The 25294-nt window shown below is 46.6% G+C and overlaps 1 protein-coding gene across 4 annotated transcripts in view; it reads left to right on the top strand.

The window, feature by feature from the left end:
- Sh3rf3 (SH3 domain containing ring finger 3) overlaps nucleotides 1-25294 on the top strand; it is a 328118-nt gene that overhangs the window by 301696 nt on the left and 1128 nt on the right. For all 4 annotated transcript variants that reach the window (XM_031347710.1, XM_031347709.1, XM_031347711.1 and 1 more), the window contains one exon: nucleotides 17102-17436. In XM_031347710.1, the coding sequence (XP_031203570.1) occupies nucleotides 17102-17436 (335 nt within the window). The remainder of the gene's footprint in view (nucleotides 1-17101; nucleotides 17437-25294) is intronic.

Here is a 25294-nt window from a genome sequence, read left to right as displayed (position 1 = left end):
GATAAGGAGAAAATCCACTTCATCTTTCAGAGCCAGGAAGTATGCATGGCGTGCCTGGCAATGAGTGAGTGCCAATGGAAACAACAGCTTCAGTTTGTCAGTGCTCTCAGGAATGCTAAGCCCACGCACTGAGTCAGCTCTTTCCCCAACACGCACTAAGCTCGCCTGCTGCCGCCTTTCTGGTTGCAATTGATTTCCATCTGTTTACAAAAATATGTGAGCTTGGCGGCACACCTGACTACCTGACATCGTGTGCATGTGGGAAGCGCTAAATGGAATCAGTGGGTTAGAATTAATTAATTAATGGATAAGAGGATGTTAAATTGGGAGGGAGGCATGATGGGAAAGCGCCCTTGGGAAAGTTGAAGATGTGAGAGATGCTCAAGATACACTGTGAGAGCACTTGTTTCAAAGAATATATTCAAAGCGAATTTCTTTTAGGTTTACTTTCTTTTTATTTTATATGTGTGGACGCTTTGCCTGCGGAATGATATTGTGGGAGTTTTCCTCCACTGTGAAAATTCAAAGTATCTCCAGACATTGCCAAACATCTCCTTGAGGGAAGGTCTCACGCGGGCTGAACAGTGGTGTTTGGGACCAGTGCCTGGCTTACCCTGGGCGATGCTGGCAGTGATTGTCTTAGGCAGCTCTTTTCTTCTGTCCAGTCCAGTCTTTTCATTTAAGAGACATAGACCTACCGGAGAAACCTGTGGGGGTTAAAACAAGCTTTGTGAAATGTATTTATCCTGTCTAAATGAAACTTTATGCTTACTGACACGTGTGTCCTAGAGAGCTACCGTGTCCCGTGCGCCCGGAGCACAGACAATTCCTGCACAGCACAGGAGGGGCTGTGTTAGGGGCTGTTGAGAATGTCACTGGCTAAGTATGCAAAAAGGAGCTGGCCTCTGTCTCCAGCAAAGAGGAAGGAAAATGCCTAGGAGGGCAGAACTCATGGTAAGAGTTCTTACCAAAATAAAATAAAAGTTTTGGTAAAAGAGTATTAATGTGATGAAACCCTGCATGGTTTTGTTTTGTTTTGTTTTGTTTTGTTTTGTTTTTCTATCAAATCGAATCATCTGAATTGGGAAGCCTGCTTGGCCCACCAGAAGCTGGGCTACTGACACCCCAAAGAGGTTCTCTGGGCCCCCTAGGAGTGCTGGCACAGTGTCTTATAGGCTGATGTGAAGACGGATGGGTTGTAGATGGAAGACTTTGGCGATTCTGGCTTATTCTGAAGGGGAGACTCTGGGTTCTAGGTGACCCCATGGTGAGGTATTGGGTAACTCAGGTGTGAGTTACTGGGCAACGCAAATTGTGAAACTAGGTAGTGCTGAGGTGGAAATGACATCAGAGCCTTCAGAAAATTCCTAAGTGAAGTCTCTCATGAAATACCTTTGAGGCTGGGCTTGCATCAGAGACTCAGAGGTAAGGGTCTAATAAACTGCTGAAGGGTTCTTGACTTCTCCATGAGCCTCCAGCAGGTAACTGAGAAGCTCTGAATGACTGAGCACTTTGGGGAAACTCCAGTTCGGTTGCTCAATGTGTCCCCCGCCATGAGGATAGGACCCCAAAGGGATCCGCACTTCAGTGGGAGCTGAGCCCCTGGCAAAAGGTAGCTTTCCTAGAAGCAGTGCTATCTATGGTCTGATCACCTATGGCATGAGCTCACTTCCCATTTCCCCCTCTCCTTTCTGTCCTCCCCTTTCTCTCTTTACTCCCTCACTGTCCCTCTTCTCTCCCCCCTCTTCCCTCTCTCTCGAAAGCTCTCACACATGACTTGGAATTGGAACCAAAGGCTATCTGAAAAGAGTGTCCTGGCAATGAAATCCTACTGTCCCAGGCTTCATGGTGCACACCTTTCATCCCAGGACTTGGGAGGTAGAGGCAGGCAGATAGATCTCTGTGAGTTCAAGGTCAGCCTGGTCTGCAGGACAGTCAGAGCTACATAATGAGGCCTGCCTCAAACGATAATTCCTCACTGAAATCCTTCTACCTCCATTCCTGCCTATGCCTTAAACTCATGAGCAATCTTTCTGTGTATTTTTTATTAGATATTTTCTTTCTTTACATGTCAAATGTTATCTATCCCCTTTTAACCACACCATCAGTGGTAAATTTTGTCTTGTTGGTCTGTGTGACCTTGTCATGTGATTGTATTAGATATCTAGAACTTGGCTTCTTTCCAGTAAAACTCCACTGGATTTGGATCTTGGCACCTTTCCTCACAGAATCCTCATCTCACATTTGGATGACTATATGCCTTCGTTATACATGTTTCCAATACTCCTGTAAAATATCTCCAAGAAATCTGTGAGGATGGTACTTCTTGCCGTTCTATGCCCATTTGCTTATCAGAAATGCAGTGAATGTGAAAGAGACGAGGCCAGGGAACAAAGCTCACCGCACAGGTCCACCCTGACCCTGGAAAATCTCATGAGACAATATTGAAGTCAGCTCCAGTCATTTGCTCCAAAGCTCAGTCACTTCACCAAGCCTCCATAGGCATGCACTCTGATGGCTGGTAACTCATCCCTCCTGCTGGCTGGGGCCCCGGCTGTACCGTGTCAGAAGGCCAGCCTGTGTCATGGCGTCCAAGTTCCTTGAGCAGTTCCTTGAGCAGGTGTGTGGATGTTGTGGTGCTATCACGTGGCTGTCACGTGGCTGTCACGTGGCTATGTGTCCACTATGCTCTACCCCAGAGGCACATTAGGTGGGAGGAGCACCAAGGCCCCTTTGTAAGGACATGAATGGGCTGGGAGGCAGTACTGGGCCATTTTTAGAAAACAGGATGTTCATATTTTCTCGGGTGCCCTCTTAGCTCTGTAATGTCGCAGGCTCCTTCACTGATTGTTCTGATTGCTACAGTTCAGTGGGGTTTTTTATACAATATTTTTATTAATTTCATACAACATCCCTTCCTAGCAGACATCAAGATTCTTTCTTTACTTTTCTTTGCTAGTTCATGTTGTCCAGCTAGTCTTGGGGATAGGCCTGCCCTGATGTGTATTCACCCTATTAGTAGTCACTCCATTAAAGAAACTGACCCTGTCCCTGCAGCTACTGGCAGGATTTTGTACCCACCTACCCCCCACATCACCTCCCCTCTGGGGAATTTTTTCTTTTTTTTCTTTTTTTTTTTTTTTTTGGTTGCGGCTTTTGCAGGTCTTTTGCATACTGTCACAATTGCTGTGGATTCAAATATATTAACAGCCTTGTTGTGTTTGGTAAATACTGTCTCCCTGATGCTATCAATCAGCTCTGGCTCCACACCTATTCCTTAAAGATCCCTGAGTCTCAGGGGAAGGGTTTCGTATATATGTCCCATTTAGAGCTGAACACTCTTGTTCTCTTGGTGAGTTGGCCAGTTGGCATTCAATGCTTTTTTTTTTTTTTTAAATGAAGTATAAAAATGAAATCTGCCACACCTCTCCTGCCTGGGAAGTCTTGCTTTCGGCTGCCCCTGGGCTGAGCAAGCTTGTCCTCGGTCACCGTTGTCCTTTCAGCAAAGCCCCATACTGTGATTCCTTACTTGTCAAATAAACTGAATGTTTAGGGGGAATTGAACCACTTTGAGAGCCGGCTCCTGATTCTGCAATCTCTGTGCTCGCCCAGAGCCCTGAGGCCAACACAAACACTGATAAGAAGCTGGCTCGAGGCCCCGAGGACCTTCACATTCAAGTATCTGGCAGCCCTGTGGTCTCGGTGGAGGAAGAGCCTGCTTCAGCTTGCCTCTGCTTCACCGTGGGTCTGAGGGGTAGACTGTCTGTCCCCTGCCTCTTTCCCTCTGGCTCAGTAGAAGCAATCATTTCCTATCTAGCATAGTAAAAGCCAAGTGTGGCAGCAATGATTAAGTACCACCCACACTGTGTCTCCCGCAGAGGAGGGAGCCCTTGTGGGCACACTGCTGTGGTGCCAAGCCTCTGCGAAGGAACCCTGCTGTGCATGATACACACCAGGGTGAAGTGCAGCCTCTCCCAGGGGTGCCATGCTGCATGTGGATGAGTTCGCTTGGGCCCCACCATACCCTCCCGGGGCATGGGAGTTAGCAACATCCTTTTACAGTTGGTGGAACTGAGGCCCCAAGAGGTAGTAAGTAGCAAAATCCAACCAAGATGTCCTATGGGCCTGAGGAGAAAAGAAATAACAAGGAAAGACGTCACTGGCCTATGTGGCCCACCCTTCCCTTTTGGTAGGGCAGAAGGCGATGTGGCCATTGAGGATGGACACTGTATCTTTGTGGAAGACAGGGGAGTTCTTTTCTCTTCTGGCTCAAGTCCTAACAGGCGTGACATAAACGTTCCACAGCCAGCATCAGGGCTGTGACATCTAGAACTTCCAGTTTCTTCAAAGCCTGACGGTCACTCACAGCATCTCTTCACACCTAACTGCGAGAGGCTCAGGGTGAGCCCAGGCACCCTTCGGAGTTCACCAGAAAGACAATGTCTTTGACTGTCAGAACCTAGCTTAAAGTAAAGGGCCAAATATTGCCGAGCCATGGGGCATGCCTTTAAATCCCCAGCACTTGGGAGACAGAGGCAGGTGGATCTCTTTGAATTCAAGACCAGAATTCAGAGAGAATTCTGAGGTCTACAGAGTGAGTTCCAGGACAGCCAGGGTTACCCAGAGAAATCCTGTGTCCAAAAGGGGGGAGGCAGTATTTTGTGTGACCACTTCTGTGCTACCCAGAGCAGCTGAATAGTCATGCCAGGTAGGGTGGGGATGGGTGGGGGGGATGGTTATCTATCAGTGTCACTGCAGGTTCCAAGCCGAGAGCCATGGCTTACAGGTTTTAGGATACTGTTCTAAGGGTTAGAGAGGGGACAGGAAAGTTTGTGCCTGTATAAGGACACAGAGATCTTTCTGGGACATGAGCCTCTGCCTTCCACCATAGCCTTTCTCCCATCTGTCCCTGGGCTATCTCACCAGTCACCTGGAACCAAGGATGTCCTCACGTCTGGCTCTCTAGCTGGGAGTGAGTAGGAGATGTATTGGAGCATATTCCAATGGTTTTATTTGTGTGGCTTCTATATTAAGAACATCCACATTACTCTATATTCTATATTAAGAACATCTATATTAAGAATATCAGTGCTTCTCAACCTCCCTACCGATGTGACCCTGTGACACAGCTCCTCGTGTTGTGGTGATCCCCCAACCATGACATTATTTTTGCGCTGCTTCATCGCTGTAATTTTGCTGTTGTGAGTTGAGATGTAAATGTCTAATATGCAGCATATCTGATCTGCAACCCCTGTGAAAGGGTCATTTGACACCCCCCCCCCGGTGGGTCTTAACCCAGAGGTTGAGAACCACTGATCTAGAAGATCTTATGGATGTAAAACCTACAGTTCACGTGAGACACTGAGATAGGGATAATCCTACCATAGAAGGGAGGGCATGGGGTAAGGAGCTGAGCCTGGGTCCGGGCTTCACGAGAAAGGATGTCAGTATCAGGACAGAGGGCCCAAGAAACATGCCCATGGTCTATCAAAGGATCCAAAGGGATGATCAGAAAGATCATGACAAACAGTCATAACCCATCCAGAAAACCGGAAAGTAGCCTCATCCTGGTGGGGAGGTGACTCCTATGTCAGTGTCCTGGGGACACCCAGTCACAGGGCCAATGGCCTGAGGGCTGTATGTCTTGTCTCTCACATACTCAAGTTCCAGGTACCTCGTCACCATACGCACCGTGTGTGCTGATAACAGGAAGGCATGCTCGGAGCGTCCACCAGTGTCCCAGGTTTGTCCTGGAAAGATCTGTTTCTTGCAGCATCCCATCCATAGGCTGGGAGCTGTGGTGTTTCTTCAGGCTTGGGGCTGGGACATCCTCTGTCACTGACTCCCCACCGGGCTGTTTCAAAGACTTAGAGGACATTCTTGTCTGTAGAATTTCCAAAGGATCACAGAAAGCAGCCAGCTTTCGTGCCCTATTTTATTTGTTTCACTCCTTTTTCAATGATTATAAATGATAAGTTTATTTTAAAATGGTTCTTTGGCATACATATAATCTTACTATATATTAAAAGAAAAGCAAACTTGCACACTAAGAAAATGTACATGTGTCTTTAAATGTTATCATTCTATGTGTATCGTTGTATGTGCCTGTATGTACATCTGTACACCACCTGGGAGCCTGCTACCCAAGGCCAGAAGAGGGCACTGGACGCCCAAGAGGTAGCGATAGAGATGATTGTGAGTTGCTCTATGGATGCTGGGAATTGAACCTGATTCCTCTGGAAGAACAGCCAGCGCTCTTCACTGCTGTTCCATATCTCCAGGCCCTTGCCTGGTTTTGGTAAATTAGTAAATCCCGGCTAAATGTCTGATGCAGCACTACACAAAGCAGCACCAACATTTTTTAGGAGCCATTTACTTATTTACATCATATTTGTGGTGACAGACCGCAGCTAAGGGTATGGCGCGGCTCAGAGGTAGGACACTTGCCTAGCATGTGTGAGGCCCTCGATTCAGTTCCTAGCTAGAATAATTTGTGCTACAGACTTGATTGGATTAAGAAATGCTGCGGTGAATAGTGAATAACTCCTCTGCATATCCTATAATCTTATCTTCAGATAGTTAAATGATTAAGACTCTGGCCTAATGAAAGGGTTAACACCTCAATAGATTCCTGATGTAGTAACATCCTTGAGAGATGCAGAAAGGTGGTGAGACACGGTCAGGGGAAGTAGGTCCCTGGGGCATGCTAAGACTGCCCGTCACACTTGCCCCTTCTGCATTCATCTGTCCAACAAGAAATAAAGGCCAGGCTCCACCCATAGCCCATGCTGCCACGGTGTTCTGCCCAAATAACGATACACTAAACATTTTAAACCAGGGAACCAAGATCTGTCCTTCTCCTTTTTTGTCTCTGTGAGAAGCCCTCTCTAGAGGTAGAGCTGATGGGCCCACCTGCTCCCCTGCCTCTAAAGCTGTGAGCTTGATAAGCTCTTTTCTTTATATACAACTGGCTCGTTTAGGTCTCATGGCGAGTTGCCAGAGCCATAGTTAAGATTCTAACTCACTCTGCCTACTCTTGACTGTATCAAACCCTCTTTTCATCCTCTCGGGCTTAAGTGAGCTATAGGCTCGGTAAATGACTCAGTGGGTGAAGAGCTTGCTAAGCAACCATGAGAACCCAAGTCCTCAGGATACTCTGCACCTACATTAAAAGAAAAAAGAAAAAACAAAACCAGGCATGGTATCAGGACCCTGTAACCCCAGTGCCAGGAGGTGGAGAGGAGAAGATCCTGGTGGCCACCCAGACAAGGCAGTGTGGCTCATCACTGAGCTCCACAGGGTCGGTGAGAGGCCTTGCCTCAAATGTCTAGGCCACCCAGACAAGGCAGTGTGGCTCATCACTGAGCTCCACAGGGACAGTGAGAGGCCTTGTCTCAATGTCTAGGCCACCCAGACAAGGCAGTGTGGCTCATCACTGAGCTCCACGGGGACGGTGAGAGGCCTTGTCTCAATGTCTAGGGTGAAGACCCACAGAGGAGACATCTGATGTCAACCTCAGACTTCCACAGTACACAGTGGTCCATGCACCTCACCCCCCAATACACACACACACACACACACACAAACACACACACACACACACACCAAAAGAAGGTGACAAGATAAAATTCAGGGAGCTAATATACGGCCAAAACTTAATAGGACCTGGCTCATAGGAAGCACTCAAATATTGCCAGTATCATTTTTCTGTTTAGATACTCACATATCCATCTTACATACAAGGGAATCGAGGATTGTTGGGATCCAGGAATCATGTCCCAAACCACACAGACACCAATCTCAGTCAGACTGAATAGTTTATCAAGCATTCACCCTAGGACTCACCCTAGGTCTCAGGACCTCGAGACCAGACTTAGGAGCTGACTGCAACCACGAGCCAGAATCCTACAGAGCTTTTAAGCCTGAAATCCACAAACATCTGTGCCACATTATTCCACCAATCAGGATTTAGGGATGGGGACTTCCTTAGGAACACGTCTTTGTTGTACGTTTATCCAGCTCCCATTGGCTGGGATAATCAGCTGTGCCATGGGACTTGCCATGTCTAACATTCATGTCTTAACTTGCCTACCAGGATGTCAGTTACCCATTTACATGATTCTTCCAAGTAGGATGTCGGTTTCCAGGGAGGTCTTGGGAACTTAAAACTTTAGTCAACCCCTACTCAAAATGGAAGTCTTATTCCAAATGGCTTCTTATGTTGATGCAGATGTTTCTCTTATGTTGGGGTCCATCCCAGGGGCAGCTTATGAAGGCAAAAACCATAAAAAGCTCACACACAGGTGCAGGAAGTGCTGCCGGGTGGTCGGTTCAGGTCCAAGCTTATTGGGACTACTTATACAAAGCAGTTCTACCGGACATTTATTGTGATTGGTCTCCAAGAACACCAAAGCACAGACCATAAAGGAATATGCAATCAACCCCATCAACTCCGGCATGAGAAAGTTTCCTAGTAACAGCATATGAGAAAGTTTCCTTGCAACAGTATCAACAGCATGCAATAGCTGGCTAGACAGGCAGGCATCAGCCACCTGGCCCTTGACAAGGATAAGAGTGGGTACATAACTCGTTTGATGCAGTCAACCATAAATGACATGGGCATCTAGTCCCATCCCATTCCCAAGCAACCATGCATCCTGCACTTCTCAATGGGCCACAGCAGTGTATCTTCCTGAGGCCACTCAGGGGAGCTCTTTCAAGGGCTCCTTCATGCCTTGTTAGACTTGGCTGATCTTTCAGACCTCCTTGTAGACCCAAGGTTAAAGAGAAGGCAGTGTTCAACTTAATCTTTGTTCTGGTTCTAAGTCCAGCTAACTGCTCGGATCACAATCACAATGTGTGTGGGTTTTGGGTTTCTTTTTTCTTTCTTTTTTTTTTTTTTAAGTTAGGTTTATTTTTTATTTTATGGTATGTCTTGCCTGTATGTGCGTAAGTACACCACCAGGATGCAGTGAAGAAGAGGCCAAAAAGGGGCATCCTATTTTCTGGAAGTCTTGTTGGAGGTAGTGGTGAGCCGCCATGGGATTGGAACCACACCTGCGTCCTCCGCGAGAGCACCCAGCATTCGTAACTGCTGGGCCATCTCTCTAATAGAGTTCTTCTCTGAAGGGCCAGTACCTGCCTGTCACCTGTCCTTACTGCTTCCTAAGGTGCTCAACACCACAGCAGACAACAAGCCACTGAGCTGAGCAAGAAAAGCAGGGCGAGCCAGGTTTCCACCCTAGAAAAGCTACATTGTACCAGTTACATTGCGCCTGCTCTGTGGTCGCCATTCCCGGCCATTCCATTTATATGAACCGATATTATTTTTTCCATCTTCTGTCTTTTGCCTGGGGAATATTTCTGAATATGTTTTAATGTTTAAAATACCCAGTAGCTCATGCCCCAACCTTTCTGTCTCTTTTAATTAGCTTGTTAACTTCTGTCTCTTTATCCATTATAGATACTCTATTTCTCTGCCCTCTCAGAAAGAACATTGCATATTTATGCCGTTATAAACCTTGTCTGCTCTTCTAGCGGCTGTGTCTCCATGCGGAGCCAGAACTGGGCTCTTGTTCTCATTTTAGCGGGGCATAGCTTTTAATTACCCTTTCCCCAACCCTGTCTCCACCAGGAAGGTTTCCAGACATACAATAATCATCACAGAGCTTCCAAGTGCAGCTTTGTGCCTTGGAGACAGACTCAGAAAAAGAAAAAGGACGCCATGTCTCCATTTGCCCTTGCATATGTGTGTGTGTGTGTGTGTGTGTGTGTGTGTATTTTACTTTTTTAATTTAGTTTTTCAAGAAAGGGTTTCTCTATGTAGCCTTGGCTATCCTAGAACTCACTCTGTATAACAGGCTGGTCTTGAACTCAGAGATCCTCCTGTCTCTGTCTCCTGAGTATTGGGCTTAAAGGTGTGCACGCACCACCACTGCCCAGCTGCCCTTGTGTCTTGTCTGAAGGTTTCTTAGGGCCTCCAGCCTTATTCCTGGTGCCAGCTCCCTGTGTGTTAGCACCCGCCCAGGTTTTCTGATGGCTGTTCCCACAGCTAATGGGGAATAAGATAGTCTCCCTTCTCTACCCCAGACCCTCCTGGCAGCCTCTGCCACCTCTCCTTCCTCAGGGCCTGCAGACTGAGATGACTCTGAAAGGCACCTCAGCCCCTGTGTAAGTGCATTCTGTCTGCTGAGGCAAACTGTTGAGTTAGTCGGCAGACGTAGGATAAAGTTGGCATAAAGTCAGTCAGAGACTCCTCCCAGCCACAGGGGCAGAGAGCAAGGTTTTGTGTCAGCCACCTGTGAGTGAAGCTTCTCATCCTGAGATCCCCCAACCAACCGTCTCCACATCATCTTCCTTCCAAGGCAGTGGTTCTCAACCTGTGAGTTGTAACCCCTTTGACAAACCTCCCTAAAAATATTTATAATTTATAATAGTAGCAGCATTACAGTTATGAAGTAGAACCTTAGGGTTGGGGTTCAGCACACCATGAGGAACTGTATTAAAGGGTCATGGCATTTAGGAGGTTGCAAGCCACTGCTCTAAGCCATAAGCCATCCTGTGACCACCTCTATCACTGGCATCTCCATTGGTTGCTCAGCTCTTCAGAACCATTGCAACAGCTACGTTCAGTCCTTCAGCCTCTGCTTTCCTTCCATCTCCACAACTTCACCTCCACTGGAGCACCTCGGGTGCCAGGTGTGCCAACGCCTTCCTTCTCACAGAAGTGACACCAAGCCCCTTGCCAGGAACCACCCAACTGCAAGCATCTGGCTTTGTTTTGTTTTCCTACATGTATGTCTAGGTAAGGATGTTGGATGTCAGATCCCCTGGAACAGGAGTTACAGTTGTGAACTGCCGTGTGGGTTCTGGGAATTGAACCCTAGCCCTCTGGAAGAATAGCCAGTGTGCTCTTAACCGCTGAGCCATCTCTCCAACAGAAGCATCTGGCTTTAAATCTGCCATACCCACACGTTCTGAGCCTGGACCATATTACCCACTAGCCCACCCTCTCATTCTCTCCATACCAGCCCAGCTCTCTGTCCTATCTCTAGCAGTGGCCCCTCACAGGGGACCGACTCCTGCTCTATAGGCTAGCAGTGACCATTCTCTCTGGTTCATACCTATTGTTCCCTCTGTTCAAGGTAGCAGGTCACAAACTCCTCCTCCTTGTCATGCTTTCCCCCTTTAAGTGAAAAAGCAGCGTTTGCTCAGAACACATAACAAAACTGGAGACGCCGGCCCAGCCTACATCCACCCTGGGATCTAACAGCAGCAGCCTTGGTGGGGACAGGGAGGTCGTTTCTGGGCTGCCTGGATAATTTAGAGGTTCTCAAGGGTCACCCAGGTCAAACCATGATCTGCGTATGTTTCACCTGTGGCCACTGGATGCACCTGGCAGAATGAAGTGATATGCTCAAGGCTGATGAGGTATCAGCAGCATACCATCGCCACCATTATCAGAGACTGTGGTCGAGAGCTTGTGCCGATGGCAAGGGACTGCAGACTGAGGATCTCCTGGGTGACCTGGACCTTGCTGCCCACCTCCGTGGCGGGGAAGGGTCCCTGATTGACTCTGTACCAGCCCCCATCCTAAGCCTATGGAATACCTCATCACAGTTTGGCTGACTCAGCAGGCAGAATGTAGAAGAAGTTTTGAACAGGGGAGAGGAAGTGTCCAGACGCCATCTCAAACCGTAGGCCATTCAGGAAGGTGGTCTGTAGCCGTCAGCCGGCTGCCGCATTTATCCACCAGTGTTTGGTGTGTACGCAGACAATCCAAGCTAAAACACTACTATAAAAAAAAATTCATATGGCAGGTCGATTAGAGGGAGACGGTGTCCTGGCCTCCTCCATTAGTGTGGGTAAATAAAGGAACTCTCTTGTAGAGTTAGCTCAGTAGTTAACATATTTGCCTAACGTGTGCAATTAAAGTTCCACCTCCAGCAGACCCAAACAGTATATGCGTGTATGTAAACATACAACACACACATGAGTGTATATACTTGTATATAGATACGAGCATATATATATACATATATATATATATATGTTTATGAGACCAACATATTGTCACTGCACCAAGAGGATGACTACATGTGTGTGCATATGCACACATGTATGTATGTATGTATGTACATGTATGTATATTTACATGCCAGGTAGCAGAGTGAGGCCTGTACTTCCAGCTACTAGGAAGGATGTGGAAGGAGGATTGCAGGTTCTGGGATAGCCTAGGCTACATAGCAAGATGTCTTCCCCAAAATAAAAAATAATAAAGGAGTTAAATGGATGAATTTTAGTGAAATATGTAGTGTCCCTGAGACGTCTAATACTAGTATTTAAACATCAGATTCTATCCCATGTGACAATTTTCTGTGGTTTCTGATTGGCCCTTTAGCAATGAGTCTCTGTATAAGCTGCAGATGTCTTTGTCCCCTGGCTGCATTTTATACAGGTCCACCACAAAACAAAGGCTTTCTGAAGACTTCAGTCTTAATCATAATCTAAAATAATATCTTACCATTTGGATGTCTTACAGTGCAGTACCAATAAATGCCAAAAATCTTTTTCCAAAGTGCTTAGGATGGACCTGGGGGCCTCTACATTTACCCAAGCACTTTACCCCCTCACTACATCCATAACCCCTACCCCAGGTTCTTTTTAATATTGAAGTTCCAGATAATTCTTTTATGTTTTGTTAATTTATGTGCGGGGGTGTTTTATCTGCATGTAAGTGTGCACTACATATATGCCCATGCCCTTAGAGGCCAGAAGAGGCTTTCAAGTCCCCGGATCTGGGGTTATAGGTGGTGACAAGGCTTCATGTGGCTGCTGGGAATTGAACTTGGGCCTGCTCAGTCATCTCTCCAGCTCAGGCGGCAACTAGAATAAGAGGGTGTATATGTGCAGCGTGAGCATATGTGCACAGTGTTCTCTCGGGAGCTACCATCTATCTCTCTCCCAAGACCCTAGCTCAACGGTTCTCAACCTTCCTAGTGCTGTGACCCTTTAATACAGTTCCTCACATTGTGCTGACCCCCACCCAACCACAGAACTTTTTAATTGTTACTTCATAACTGTAATTTTGCTACTTGTGAACCAACCGTAAGGTAAACATCTGTTTTCCAATGATCTTAGGTGACCCCTGTGAAAGGGTCATTTGACACGCTCAGGGGTTCACGACCCGCAGGTTGAGAACCACTGCTCCAGAGGACGCACTTTTTCATATGTTCATCTTGACAGTGGCATTCTCTGACCACACCTCCAGGTGGGACCCCAGCCTGGCCCAGCCTATTACCTTCCAGCCCTGCATCCCGGCCAGACTGTTTTGGTCCCCATTAACTGGCTCTTGGCCACGCTGAGATAAGCGATCTAATTCAGAAGGGATCAGGTGGACCCCCAAGAATCAAGAATGACTATGGTGGAGACATGGAATCCCCCATCTTGCCAGGTTCATTAATTTTCTCTCGTTTACTCACTGTCCAGGAGAAAACCTACAGGCCACCCCTTTTTTTTTTTTCAAGCCTTAGTCCAGGCTGTTCCTGTGAAATCTGTTCTCTCCTGTGTGATGTTTCCAATACTGAGTCATGAATCTGTCCTTGCCACATATAGCAAAGTGACTCCTGGCTAGTTCTTCTCTGTGTCCTATGTGATAGCTCCCAGGGAAGTGTTTGGAACATCTGCCACCATATTCCATCAACTGCATAGGCTGCTATTCCGAGGATTCCACAGTGAAAGGATTACTAGAGGCTGCAGGCACTGGCAGAATTCCACTCCGGAAGGCAAACGTTTTGGAGAAAAATCTCTGCGTTCAAGATATCAGTGTTTGTCCAAGTTAAATACAGAAAATCATGAGTCAGACTGAATCCTGGAGAATTGAGACAGGAAATCTACCTGCACGCTTGGCTACCCTGGACCTTATCACCAATAGTCCTAGTGGTATGGGGGGAAGGAATGGGGGAGACTTGTCTTCCTGGAGTTCACTGCACCTGACACCAGGGGTCTCACAGCCCAGAGTGCCTCGTGAACACCCCCAAGTGTGTCCTCTACTCAGGCATTCTAAGAACTCTAATGCTGAGCTCAGTTCATTATGTGTACATTGAGTACGTGCTCTGTCCCAGGCACTGTATGGGGCCTCGTGATGCTGTAGTAAACAAATGAGACAGCCCCATCCTTCCAAAGCTTGTGCTCCAGAGGAGAGCTGAAAAGGGGTGGGGTGAATGGTAATCCCAAGGGGGAAGAAGAAAAGGTGGTCGAGGGCAGCGGGGGTTTTGCTGAATGCTAGCTTTCTCCTGCCTCAGTGGGAGTAAAGGAGGGAGGGCCACACTTTCAGAGTAAGAAGTAGACTAGGCTAGACACCTGGATGGTCTCTGCTTCCTTCCCTGAATCGTGGGCATGTTGTCTTTCTGTTCTGGGAGTGTTGGAGGTTGTGTGCTGATGTGCTAGAGGACACTTAGCAGCATGTCTGGACCGCACAAACTATCTCAGATTTTGCCTCCTGTCCTCTCCGGGCAAGATGACCCCATTAGGAAGCTCTGCTGTCCTTTTGGAGAACCTGCCCTGTACTCAGACCCCGCAGTCCTTCCATTCCTGCCATCTGAATTGCTGCATTCCCTTTACCCTTTACGTTTGTTCTCAAGAACACTGCCTTTTCTGGCTGCACCAATAGCATGGCCTGTGTGTACCCAAACTTGGCAACACTCCGCCCCCAGACAACATGGCACAATGCTCCAGCTAAGCATACATATAACCAATGACTAAAGCTTTCATTTTTCATTTCCCATACAGCTCCCTGGGCCAGGCACAAATGCAAAAGAAATTTAGGCAATGCTCTTGGAGGAAGCTGGGCTCTGTGACTGCAGGATGGCCAAGCATTAAGTGCCATGCAGGATGGCCAAGCATTAAGTGCCACAGGCCCCGCTCTGGTCTGATAGGTAGGAAGAAAGGAAGAAAAGCCAGCTCAGAGAGTCCTGGGCTATGTAGGGAGGGTATAACATAGAATATTAATTGGCTGGAGGTTACCTTTGTATGATGTCCCTGCCCTCTTTTAAAAAACAAAACAAGACAAAACAAAAATAGCTCTCAACGTAAGGGAACACGAGATAGTTTATTCTGGAGCCATTTTGATGGACCATGCCTGGGAATATAGATTCAGGTTATCCTAAAGCCCATATTCCAGTGTGGAAGCAGTTATGTGGGTTTTATAATTTTACAGAGAGGGAAAGTCATAAATCAAGGAAAGTTTAAAATATATATAAGAATATATGAGAGAGAGGTGGCAATAACACATGGGGCAAGCTTTTCTATAGGCCTAAGATGTTATTCAATGACATTCTTTTTTTTTTTTTTTTTTGGTTTTTTCCAGACAGGGTTTCTCTGGGTAGCCATGGCTGTCCTGGAACTCACTCTGTAGACCAGGCTGGCCTCGAACTCAGAAATCCACCTGCCTCTGCCTCCCAAGTGCTGGGATTAAAGGCGTGCGCTGCCACCACTGCCCAGCTCAATGACATTCTTAGCCCTTTGGGTTTGTGGACAATAGTAGTCAGCTAAGTTAATAGATTCCAAGAGTTTGTATCCTTTAGTCACAGGATGTTAGTTCTGGCACAGAGGTGGGCAAGGGATGGCTGTTCTGCATGCTTACACTAGCCCAAGGTACTTATTATCCTTTAGACCTGCAACATTGTGGTCTCTCCGCCATCCTGAAGTTCCCTTCAGTCAGTCTCTGTAGACAACCCGTCTTTCTAGTGCTCTTTACAATACTCATACCTTCTCTCTACCACCTGCCATGAAGTTGTACAGAGCTTAGAGGGATGCTTAAGGACCCCCTGGGTGTGGATTCGTGGCCCTCTGGCTCCTGAAGGGGAGATCACTCACTGTCCAGGTAGCCACCTTAACAACAAAGCAACCCCACACTGCACACCAACGGAGCCAGAAGCCTTCAAACAATCATGCCTCAGTTTTTGGCCAGATAGACCTGAGACACTGTACATCTTGAGACTTAAAATCACACATGATATATACACATTATATATACTATATATACACATATTTTTATATATACATACACTACAAACCATGTATGTACATTTAGTATTCATGCTATATATATTATACACACTATATATATATTATATACACATGTGCTATACACATATGTACACTACATATATATATACTATATACATTGTATATACACACTATATATGCATACTATAAACACTGTGTACACTACATGTATATATGTTTTTAACATATACTTATATATTAGACATATATATACATTAGATTTTTGTTTTGTTTTGTTTTGTTTTGTTTTGAGACAGGGTTTCTCTATGTAGCCCTGGCTATCCTGGAGCTCACTCTGTAGATCAGGCTGGCCTTAAACTCAGAAATTTGCCTGCCTCTTCCTCCCAAGTGCTGGGGTTAAAGGCGTGTGCCACCACCACCCGGCCTCACACATTAGATTAAGTAAACATATTTAAGTAAAACTATGGACATTGCTAGGAACAGGTGCTCCTGCCTGGCCCACAATCTCCCAGGAACATTTAACATACACACACACACACACACACACACACACACATACATGCTCACATATATAAATGCACACACATATATTCCACTGCTGTTTGTTTAAACAGAGGAAAGTTTAAACACCCAGGGCTTCCAAACATTGTCTCAAAGACACATGCTGTAACTCATCCTTGGATGAGGGGCTGCTTGTCTGGGTGCCCTGTGTAGAGTAACTACCCTCTCAGCTGGTCTACAAGTCCTACAATTTTCTTCCTCTCTGAAGAGTCAAGCCACAGTGTGGTCCAGATTCACGAGATGCCCCAGTAGGAACAGCTCCCCTGAAGAACAAAGCAGTCACCCTGACTGACCCAGGCATGAAGTTCCTGTGGGTCCCGCCATGAGAAGCCCTGTTGTGTAGGATCCCTAGCCTGCAAACCTTCCATGGGAGCTACCCTCATGACACATTCCTCCGGGCTTACCTTTGCTGTCTTCCTCTGACTACATTTACAGGACTCTCTTTAAAGGTTTATAGAAGCTGGCCCTCCTATAGACACTAACATCAGTTTAACTGTGTGTGTTTCTGCAGAAGGAGAAGAAGAGCGGGCTGCTGAAGCTGCTGGCTGGAGCCTCGACCAAGAAGAAGTCACGCTCCCCGCCATCTGTATCTCCAACCCACGACCCCCAGTCGGCCATGGATACCTCACTGCAGGGTGCCATGGGTCCTGAAGTGTCCCCATTGACCGTCCATGGCAGGGCAGGCTCCTGCCCCATAGAGAGTGAGATGCAGGGTGCCATTGGGTTGGAGCCGCTGCACAGGAAAGCAGGCTCCTTGGATCTGAATTTCTCTTTGTCCCCTTCTCGGCAAGCAACTCTGTCCATGGCTTCCATTCGCCCTGAACCTAAGCCACTGCCCAGAGAGAGGTAAGGAGGTGAGGTTGTGTATCTCTGTCCTCTCTTTATGAATAACACCCAAGTTCTGGAACCTTCTGGGGGATGGGGAAAAAATGGGCTTTCCCAGGGATCAAGTTTATCAGATGTCCCTCTATACCCTGGCCCTGGGCATATTTCTTATTCCCAGTCTGCCTGCTTCCTGAATTTGGGCTTGTACCTGATTCCTGAGGAAGTGTCAGACCCACTGTGGCAAAGCACAGGGCACTCCTGGCTCAGCACTGGGTTCTCACCGTTTGAGACCCCCAAGTGAACCCTTCCAGAGCCCCCTGTGGACCTGTGCCCCATCCACTCACCCAGAAAAATAGTTCTATGAACCTCAGAACACTGTGGCACTTTGGTATTAAGAAATGTCACTGTATGCTGTCTTCAAGGTATATATATTCTATTGGGTCAAATCATTCAGAATCGCCAATACTCATTACAATCTTGAGCTATGGAGATGAGACCTGCTGAGGTCTCAGGCTAAGGGTTAATAGACTGTCCAAGTTTTCCAAGTATTAGGGCATCTATCTTTGTGAGTGGATTGGTGTGCTTGAATTTACAACTAAAATGTGGAAGGCCTTAATGGGATGTGATAGGCGCCACTTTGCCCAGTCTCTACTAGTTAGAACACTGCTTAAGTAATAAAAACATAAACCATATCCTGAGAGCAACAGTAGCATTTCTGTGAGTCCTCCACTGCTCGGTCACTCGGTTACCTGAGCCCAAGAACACAGCAGCTAACCACCGAGACCACACCTCCAGGTGCCGGGCAGTGGGAAGATAAGGGTCTGTTTAGATCAAGAATCAGACAGGCTTCCTGTTGAAGGGCCAGATAGGAAATTTCGCTGATGCCAGGGACTCGGCTCTGCATGTAGCTTATACATACCTGCACATTTCCTCGGGGACGCTGTGCGCATTATCCACTGAACTCCTTCTTAATCCAGCATCCCCACTTTCTAAGGAAGTGACAGATGTGCTGTAAAAGCCTAAAGAACTTGTTCATGATTCCACAGCTGGCTAGCAGCTGGATAAGTGGTTCAACCAGGAGAGCTTTATGACCAGAGAGTCTAAGGTCATTCACACAGACACACACACACACACACACACACACACACACACACACACACACACACACACACGTATGTTCTGCATCAGCAAAGAAAGCAGCAACAGGACTGATAGGCTCAGCTTAAGGGGAAAGCCAAGCAGGCCACGGATGACTTAACGTTCCTTCTCAGATACACTTCTCATCTGGGCTGCTGCCTAAAAGCACTGCCCACAGTTGGGGTGGGCAGGCCTTCTCCCCTCACCCCCAAAACCACGGCAATCAGGCCAGTTCTTCGTGTGATTCTACTGTGTGGCAAGTTGGCATTCAAACCAACTAGAATAGTATTCACAGTCCCATAAAGGGATCGATGTCTCCATGGTGGCAACAGTAGAGACAGTGTGGCTGTGATAGAAACTGAAGATGTGTGGTCCAGCTCCCAAGGCTAACACAACTACAGCTGAGACAGAGATTCCAGGCCCTCAGGCCTGTGTAAGGCGCTCATTTTGCAGTTTCTGAGTTTCGACCAGCTTTTCTTGCACGTGCAGAGACCCTCAGAGTCTTGGATTTAAAGAGAGTAGGCTCCTTGCCTAGCCCTCTTAACTTTCACGGTGCAGGACTCTTTCTGGAGGAAATCCATCTGGGGATGTAAAAGCTTCTGACAGCCCAGACCTGTGCTAGGACTCCTCACTCATCTTTTTTTATTATTAGATATTTTCTTTATTTACATTTCAAATGATATCCCCTTTCCTGGTTTCCCCTCTGGGAAAAAAGAAAAACAAAAACCTATTCCTTCCCCCTTCCCCCTGCTCACCAACCCACCCTCTCCTACTTCCTGGCCTTACACTGGGGCATAGAACCTTCACAGGGGCCAAGGGCCTCTCTCCTCCTATTGATGATGATGGTTTAGTCCCTGGGAGCTCTAAGAGTACTAGTTAGTTCATATTGTTGTCCATCCTAAGGGGCTGCAAACCTTTCAGCTCCTTGGGTCCTTTATCTAGCTCCTTCATTGGGGACCCTGTACTCAGTCCAATGGATGGCTGTGAGCCTCTACTTCTGTATTAGTTGGGCACTATCAGAGCCTCTCAGGACACAGCTATATCAGGCTCCTGTCAGCCAGTACTTGCTGGCATCCACAATAGTGTCTGGGTTTGGTGATTGAATATGGGAAGGATTCCCAGGTGGAGCAGTCTCTGGGTTGTCCTTCCTTCAGTCTCTGCTCCATACTTTGTTTCTGCAACTCCTTCCATGGGTATTTTGTTCCCCCTTCTAAGAAGGATCAAAGTATCCACACTTTGGTCTTCCTTCTTCTTGAGTTTCTTGTGGTTTGTGGATTGTATTTTGGGTATTCTGAGCTTCTGGGCTAATACCCACTTACAGCGAGTGCATATTATGTATGTTCTTTTGTGATTGGGTTACCTCACTCAGGATGATATTCTCCAGATCCATCCATTTCTCTAAGAATTTCATAAATTCTTTGTTTTTAATAGCTGAATAGTACTCCATTGTGTAAATATACCACATTTTCTGTATCCATTCCTCTGTTGAGGAACATCTGGGTTGTTTGCAGTTTCTGGCTATTATAAATAAGGCTGCTATGAACATAGTGGAGCATGTGTCTTTATTGCATGTTGGAGCATCTTCTGGGTATATGCCCAGGAGTGGTATAGCTGGATCCTCTGGTAGTACTATGTCCAGTTTTCTGAGGAACCACCAAACTGATTTCCAGAGTGGTTGTACCAGCTTGCAATCCTATCAGCAATGAAGGAGTGTTCCTCTTTCTCCACAACCTTGCCAGCATCTGCTGTCACCTGAGTTTTTGAACTTAGCCATTCTGACTGGTGTGAATGGTAATCTCAGGGTTGTTTTGATTTGCATTTCCCTGATGACTAAGGATATTGAACATTTCTTTAGGTGCTTCTCAGCCATTCGGTATTCCTCAGGAGAGAATTCTTTGTTTAGCTCTGTGCCCCATTTTTAGTAGGGTTATTTGGTTCTCTGGAGTAGTCTAACTTCTTGAGTTCTTTGTATATATTGGATATTAGCTCTCTATCGGATATATATTGTTAAAGATCTTTTCCCAATCTGTTGGTTGCCGTTTTGTTCTATTGACAGTGTCCTTTGCCTTACAGAAGCTTTGCAATTTTATGAGATCCCTTGATCTTAGAGCATAAGCTATTGGTGTTCTGTTCAGGAAAGTTTTCCCTGTGCCCATGTGCTCCAGGCTCTTCCCCACTTTCTTTTCTATTAGTTTCAGTGTATCTGGTTTTATGTGGAGGTCCTTGATACACTTGGATTTGAGCTTTGTACAAGGAGATAGGAATGGATCAATTTGCATTCTTCTATATGCTAACCGCCAGTTGAGCCAGCAACATTTATTGAAAATGCTGTCTCTTTTCCACTAGATGGTTTTTTGCTCCTTTGTCAAAGATCAAGTAACCATAGGTGTGTGGGTTCATTTCTGGGTCTTCAGTTCTATTCCATTGATCCACCTGTCTGTCACTGTACCAATACCATGTAGTTTTTGTCACAATTGCTCTGTAATACAGCTTAAGGTCAGGGATGGTGATTCCACCAGAGGTTCCTTTATTGTTGGGAATAGTTTTTGCAATCCTGTTTTTTTTGTTATTCCAGATGAATTTGCAAATTGCTCTTTCCAACTCTATGAAGAATTGAGTTGGAATTTTGATGGGGATTGCAGTGAATCTGTAGATTGCCTTCGGTAAGATGGCCATTTTTACTATATTAATCCTGCCAATCCATGAGCATGGGAGATCTTTCCATCTTCTGAGATCTTCTTCAATTTCCTTCTTCAGAGACTTGAAGTTCTTGTCAAACAGATCTTTTACTTGCTTAGACTTACACCAAGGTATTTTATATTATTTGTAACTATTGTGAAGGGTGTTGTTTCCCTAATTTCTTTTTCTGCCTGTTTATTCTTTGTATAGAGGAAGGCTTCTGATTTGCTTGAGTTAATTTTATATCCAGCTACTTTGCTGAAGTTGTTTATCAGGTTTAGGAGCTCTCTGGTGGAATTTTTGGGGTCACTTAAGTATACTATCATATCATTAGCAAATAGTGATAATTTGACTTCTTCCTTTCCAATTTGTATCCTTTTGATCTCCTTTTGTTGTCTAATTGCTCTGGCTAGGACTTCAAGTTCCATATTGAATAGGTAGGGAGAGAGTGGGCAGCCTTATCTAGTCCCTGATTTTAGTGGGATTGCTTCAAGTTTCTCTCCATTTAGTTTGATGTTGGCTACTGGTTTGCTGTGTATTGCTTTTACTATGTTTAGGTATGGGCCTTGAATTCCTGATCTTCCTCAGTCTTCAGATCACATTCCCTGATGTTCCCAGCCTGGACAATGGTAGTGCTGATATACAAACACAGCCCTCAGCTCAAAGGGAGTAAGAGATGGTTGATTATGGAGCCAAAGTTGTGTGTATCCATGGCCCAGGAACACAGATTTCGGTGTCCCAAAATACTATGTTCCAATGTGGAAGCAGCTTCATGAAGTTTTTATAACAGAAAAAAAAAGAAAATCATAAATCAAGACATTTTTAAAAATACATTGGCGGAAACATCAGAGGGGCCATTTGCAGCCAGGCAGAGAAATCTCCACTGCAGGCCTCAGATACTCCCGTACTGCATTTTTAGCCCTTTGGTTGATGAGGAATAGGGTTCTATTAATACATTTTAAAGATTTTTATTGTTTATCGAAACAGGTCTTACATGGGCGTGGGCGAGGAAAGGCTTTTTAGTTGGGCTAAAGATAGCCCAAGAGAAACTATAATCAGGCTCCAGGCCTAGACATTCCAAAGGCACTAACTGAAGTTTTAATCAGCTAGCCTTTGTGCACACAGCTTATTTTCCCCCAGGAGTTCTTGTGTACAGTACAATAAAGAGGCCAGTACTGCTGCCCCTTCCTTCTGTGGCCATGCTGAGGACTGATGGCCCTGGCCCATCAGCTAGACTGTAGGTGTGAGGATAAAATATTCCTTTGCCGTTTCTCTTCTTTGAGCTATCCCCAGCCTACTGCCCGCAGCCATACAGATGGCTCCTGAAGGAGCCCACCCTTCTCCTATCAGCTTGGCTCTGCTGAGTGATGCTCAGAAGGCTAAGAGTCTAGAGCTCCTGAGTCTACATATTCTAGCTTAGGGAACAACAAAAAGAGTGACCCGGGGAGTCTCAGATTTTCAACCTTGTACAAACAACTGTCACCTGCCCTGGGGGCAGAGGGTAGAGGTGTCAGCCACAGGCTACACAAAGCTACTCAGCTACTCTGGGGGGCCAGCAGCTGAGAGTGTGGAGCAGTGGGGTCCTGACAAGAACTGAGGAGTAGGCACCAGACAAATGTTGGTATCTGAGAAGGTGGCTGGACCTCAGAGGAGTACAGCCACTCCTGCCTCCTGCAGATGATAACCACTAACACAGTGCACTTTAGAGTCGGGGAGTCTGGCATGAATAGAGCCCCAATAGTGAAGGGTGAACGCAGAAAAGGGTGTTAGTCCCTGCGAGGGCATCTAGACTGGTGTCTGGAACAAAGTAGGGCCTGCCCTCATTTGAAGGTCCGAAAGGTTCAAAGGTCAGGAGGGTGTGGCCTCTCTGCTGCTGGGATAGAGCATGTCTTACAGGACTAATGTTTGAGGGAAGGAGTGTTCAGTGAGGCCAGGGCCAGTCAGGGACTCAGCCATGAGAGGCTAAAATCTGTACAGGACATGGTGCAGCTTACAAGGTGGACATTTCAGAGAAGGCTGCTGAGGTTTGAGGGAGCGTAATGTCAGGGCTGCAGCCAAGTGTCTGTCAGGCTAGCGCTACGGATACCTCAAGACTCCAGGTTCTTGGGAAGGTTGGTGGCCCACGGGTCCGATTCTGGTCTCCTATTCAGGGAAGCCTTTCAGAGCATAGAGCACCCTCGACGCTTCATCCAGCTAGAGCTGTGGCCAGCAGGAGTAGAAAAGCCACTGTCTGTCGTGTTGGTCTGACAACAGGACCACAAGGCCTTGTGTGTTCCAGGTTGCCCAGGTCTTGTTGAGAAGAAGCAAGGGGGAGCTAGCCTTGGTGCCTTATTAGCACCAATGATGTGACTTCAGCCAGTTCAACCTGAGGCTGACCATCATACAATTTAAAAATGGCCATTCCAGACTGAACGGGGCACCAAACTCCTTCCTGAGAGGGAGTAGCTCAAGAACAAGCCCATGTCCCAGGATTGGAGCAGTTCCTGGTCTTCAGAGGTCATGGTTGACTGGGTACAGCCACAAGTTCACAAGGATAGACCTCCAGACAGATATGAGATCAGCACAAGAGGAAGGAAAATGAGAAATGGAGGGGCTATGTAGAGATCTAGCAACTAAAAAGACAGTTGTGCCCTATAGCTATGCCTAAAAGGACACCAATTTAAAAATGGCCTATATTAATCCAATGTAGAAGGCCTCATTGTGACTTCACACATGTGTATATTGACAGTCACCCCTCCTCTCTCTGACCCCCTAGCTCGCCCCAGCTAGTCCCCTCTAACTTCATATTTTTGGTTTTGGGTTTTTTTTTGTGATCCAATACCTTTCAATAGGTTGCTTACAAAAACATGGCTGAGGGGTCATTGAGAGGAGCATTGCTACATTACTAGAGACTACACCATGAAGAAAAGTCTCTCCTTGTCCCAGCAACCATTAACTGCCTAGGGGACAGATGGGTCCTTGTGGGCACCCCCTGCGTGACAGGATGTTGATGAGCCCAGTGGTACAGCTCCTGTGCAGGCATCATAGCTGCTGCAAAGCTCCAGAGTGCCATGGTCCAGTTCTGTTGAATCTCAGTGGGTCACGCACAGAAAGGATATGAAAGGGACTTGGAAAGAGAAAAAATGTCAGTGAGAGAAAGAGAGAACAAGGCAGGATAGTAGGGGGAGAGAAGGACCAAGATTCATTGTGTGTGTGTGTGTGTGTGTGTGAAGCTCTCAAGGAATAAAAACTATTTTTCGAAGTGCTATAGCTGTGTCATCCTCAAAGCCAGCATTCTGACCCATCCCCCAGCTCTGACCTCCTTCCTACCACCTTCAGTAATATTTCCTGAGCCTTGGAGAGAGTGGTATGGACGGATAGAGAGAGAAAGAGAGAGAGAGAGAGAGAGAGAGAGAGAGAGAGAGAGAGAGAGAGAGAGAGAGAGCTAAACATTCAGCAGTTACTTATTCTAAGCCCTGTGACCAAGTACAAGTCTCTGCAATTAACATTGCCCACTGGAGGGAACATCTCTTGGACCCAAGCTAACAACAGATTACTCTGTGGGGATGAACATAATTCTGTAGTTACTTAGGCAATTTGATGGATGTATCATGTCTGTCATGTGTACAAAATAGGACTGCAGATTCCTCACCAGGGCCCATGACTTCTCCAGCCACTGGCTGCTAGTGACACATTTGGCTTGGCCAGTTGGTAGTGTAACAAGTAAAACCAGGGTCCTCCCTGCAGCATCCCGCATGGCGCAGTACCTCGCAGTACCGAGAGCTAGGCAATGGGGGTGACACTTCCTCGCCATCTTCAGCTTGGTTTTCCTATGTCCTACAATTAGAGCACATGATGTCTTTGGAGATACAGTTCCATCACCTGGCTCTGATGCCGTACGATGACAATGGCAGTAGCCTATATTGTTCTAGGTCCCTGCATACCTCCCATGACCAACAACTGTTCAAAGGGAGGTTAGATGACAAGCAAAAGAGCTTTGGGAAAATTTTTTAAAAAAGACAAATCAAAGTTTTACAGACCATAAAAAGTAACCGCACACTGTAAGAGCTTACTGGGGGGGGGG

This window comes from Mastomys coucha, unplaced genomic scaffold (assembly GCF_008632895.1).
Source record: "Mastomys coucha isolate ucsf_1 unplaced genomic scaffold, UCSF_Mcou_1 pScaffold3, whole genome shotgun sequence".
In the NCBI taxonomy this organism is placed as follows: domain Eukaryota; kingdom Metazoa; phylum Chordata; class Mammalia; order Rodentia; family Muridae; genus Mastomys; species Mastomys coucha.
Note: the sequence above shows the minus strand (reverse complement) of the source record. Positions and strands in the feature narration are given on the sequence as shown.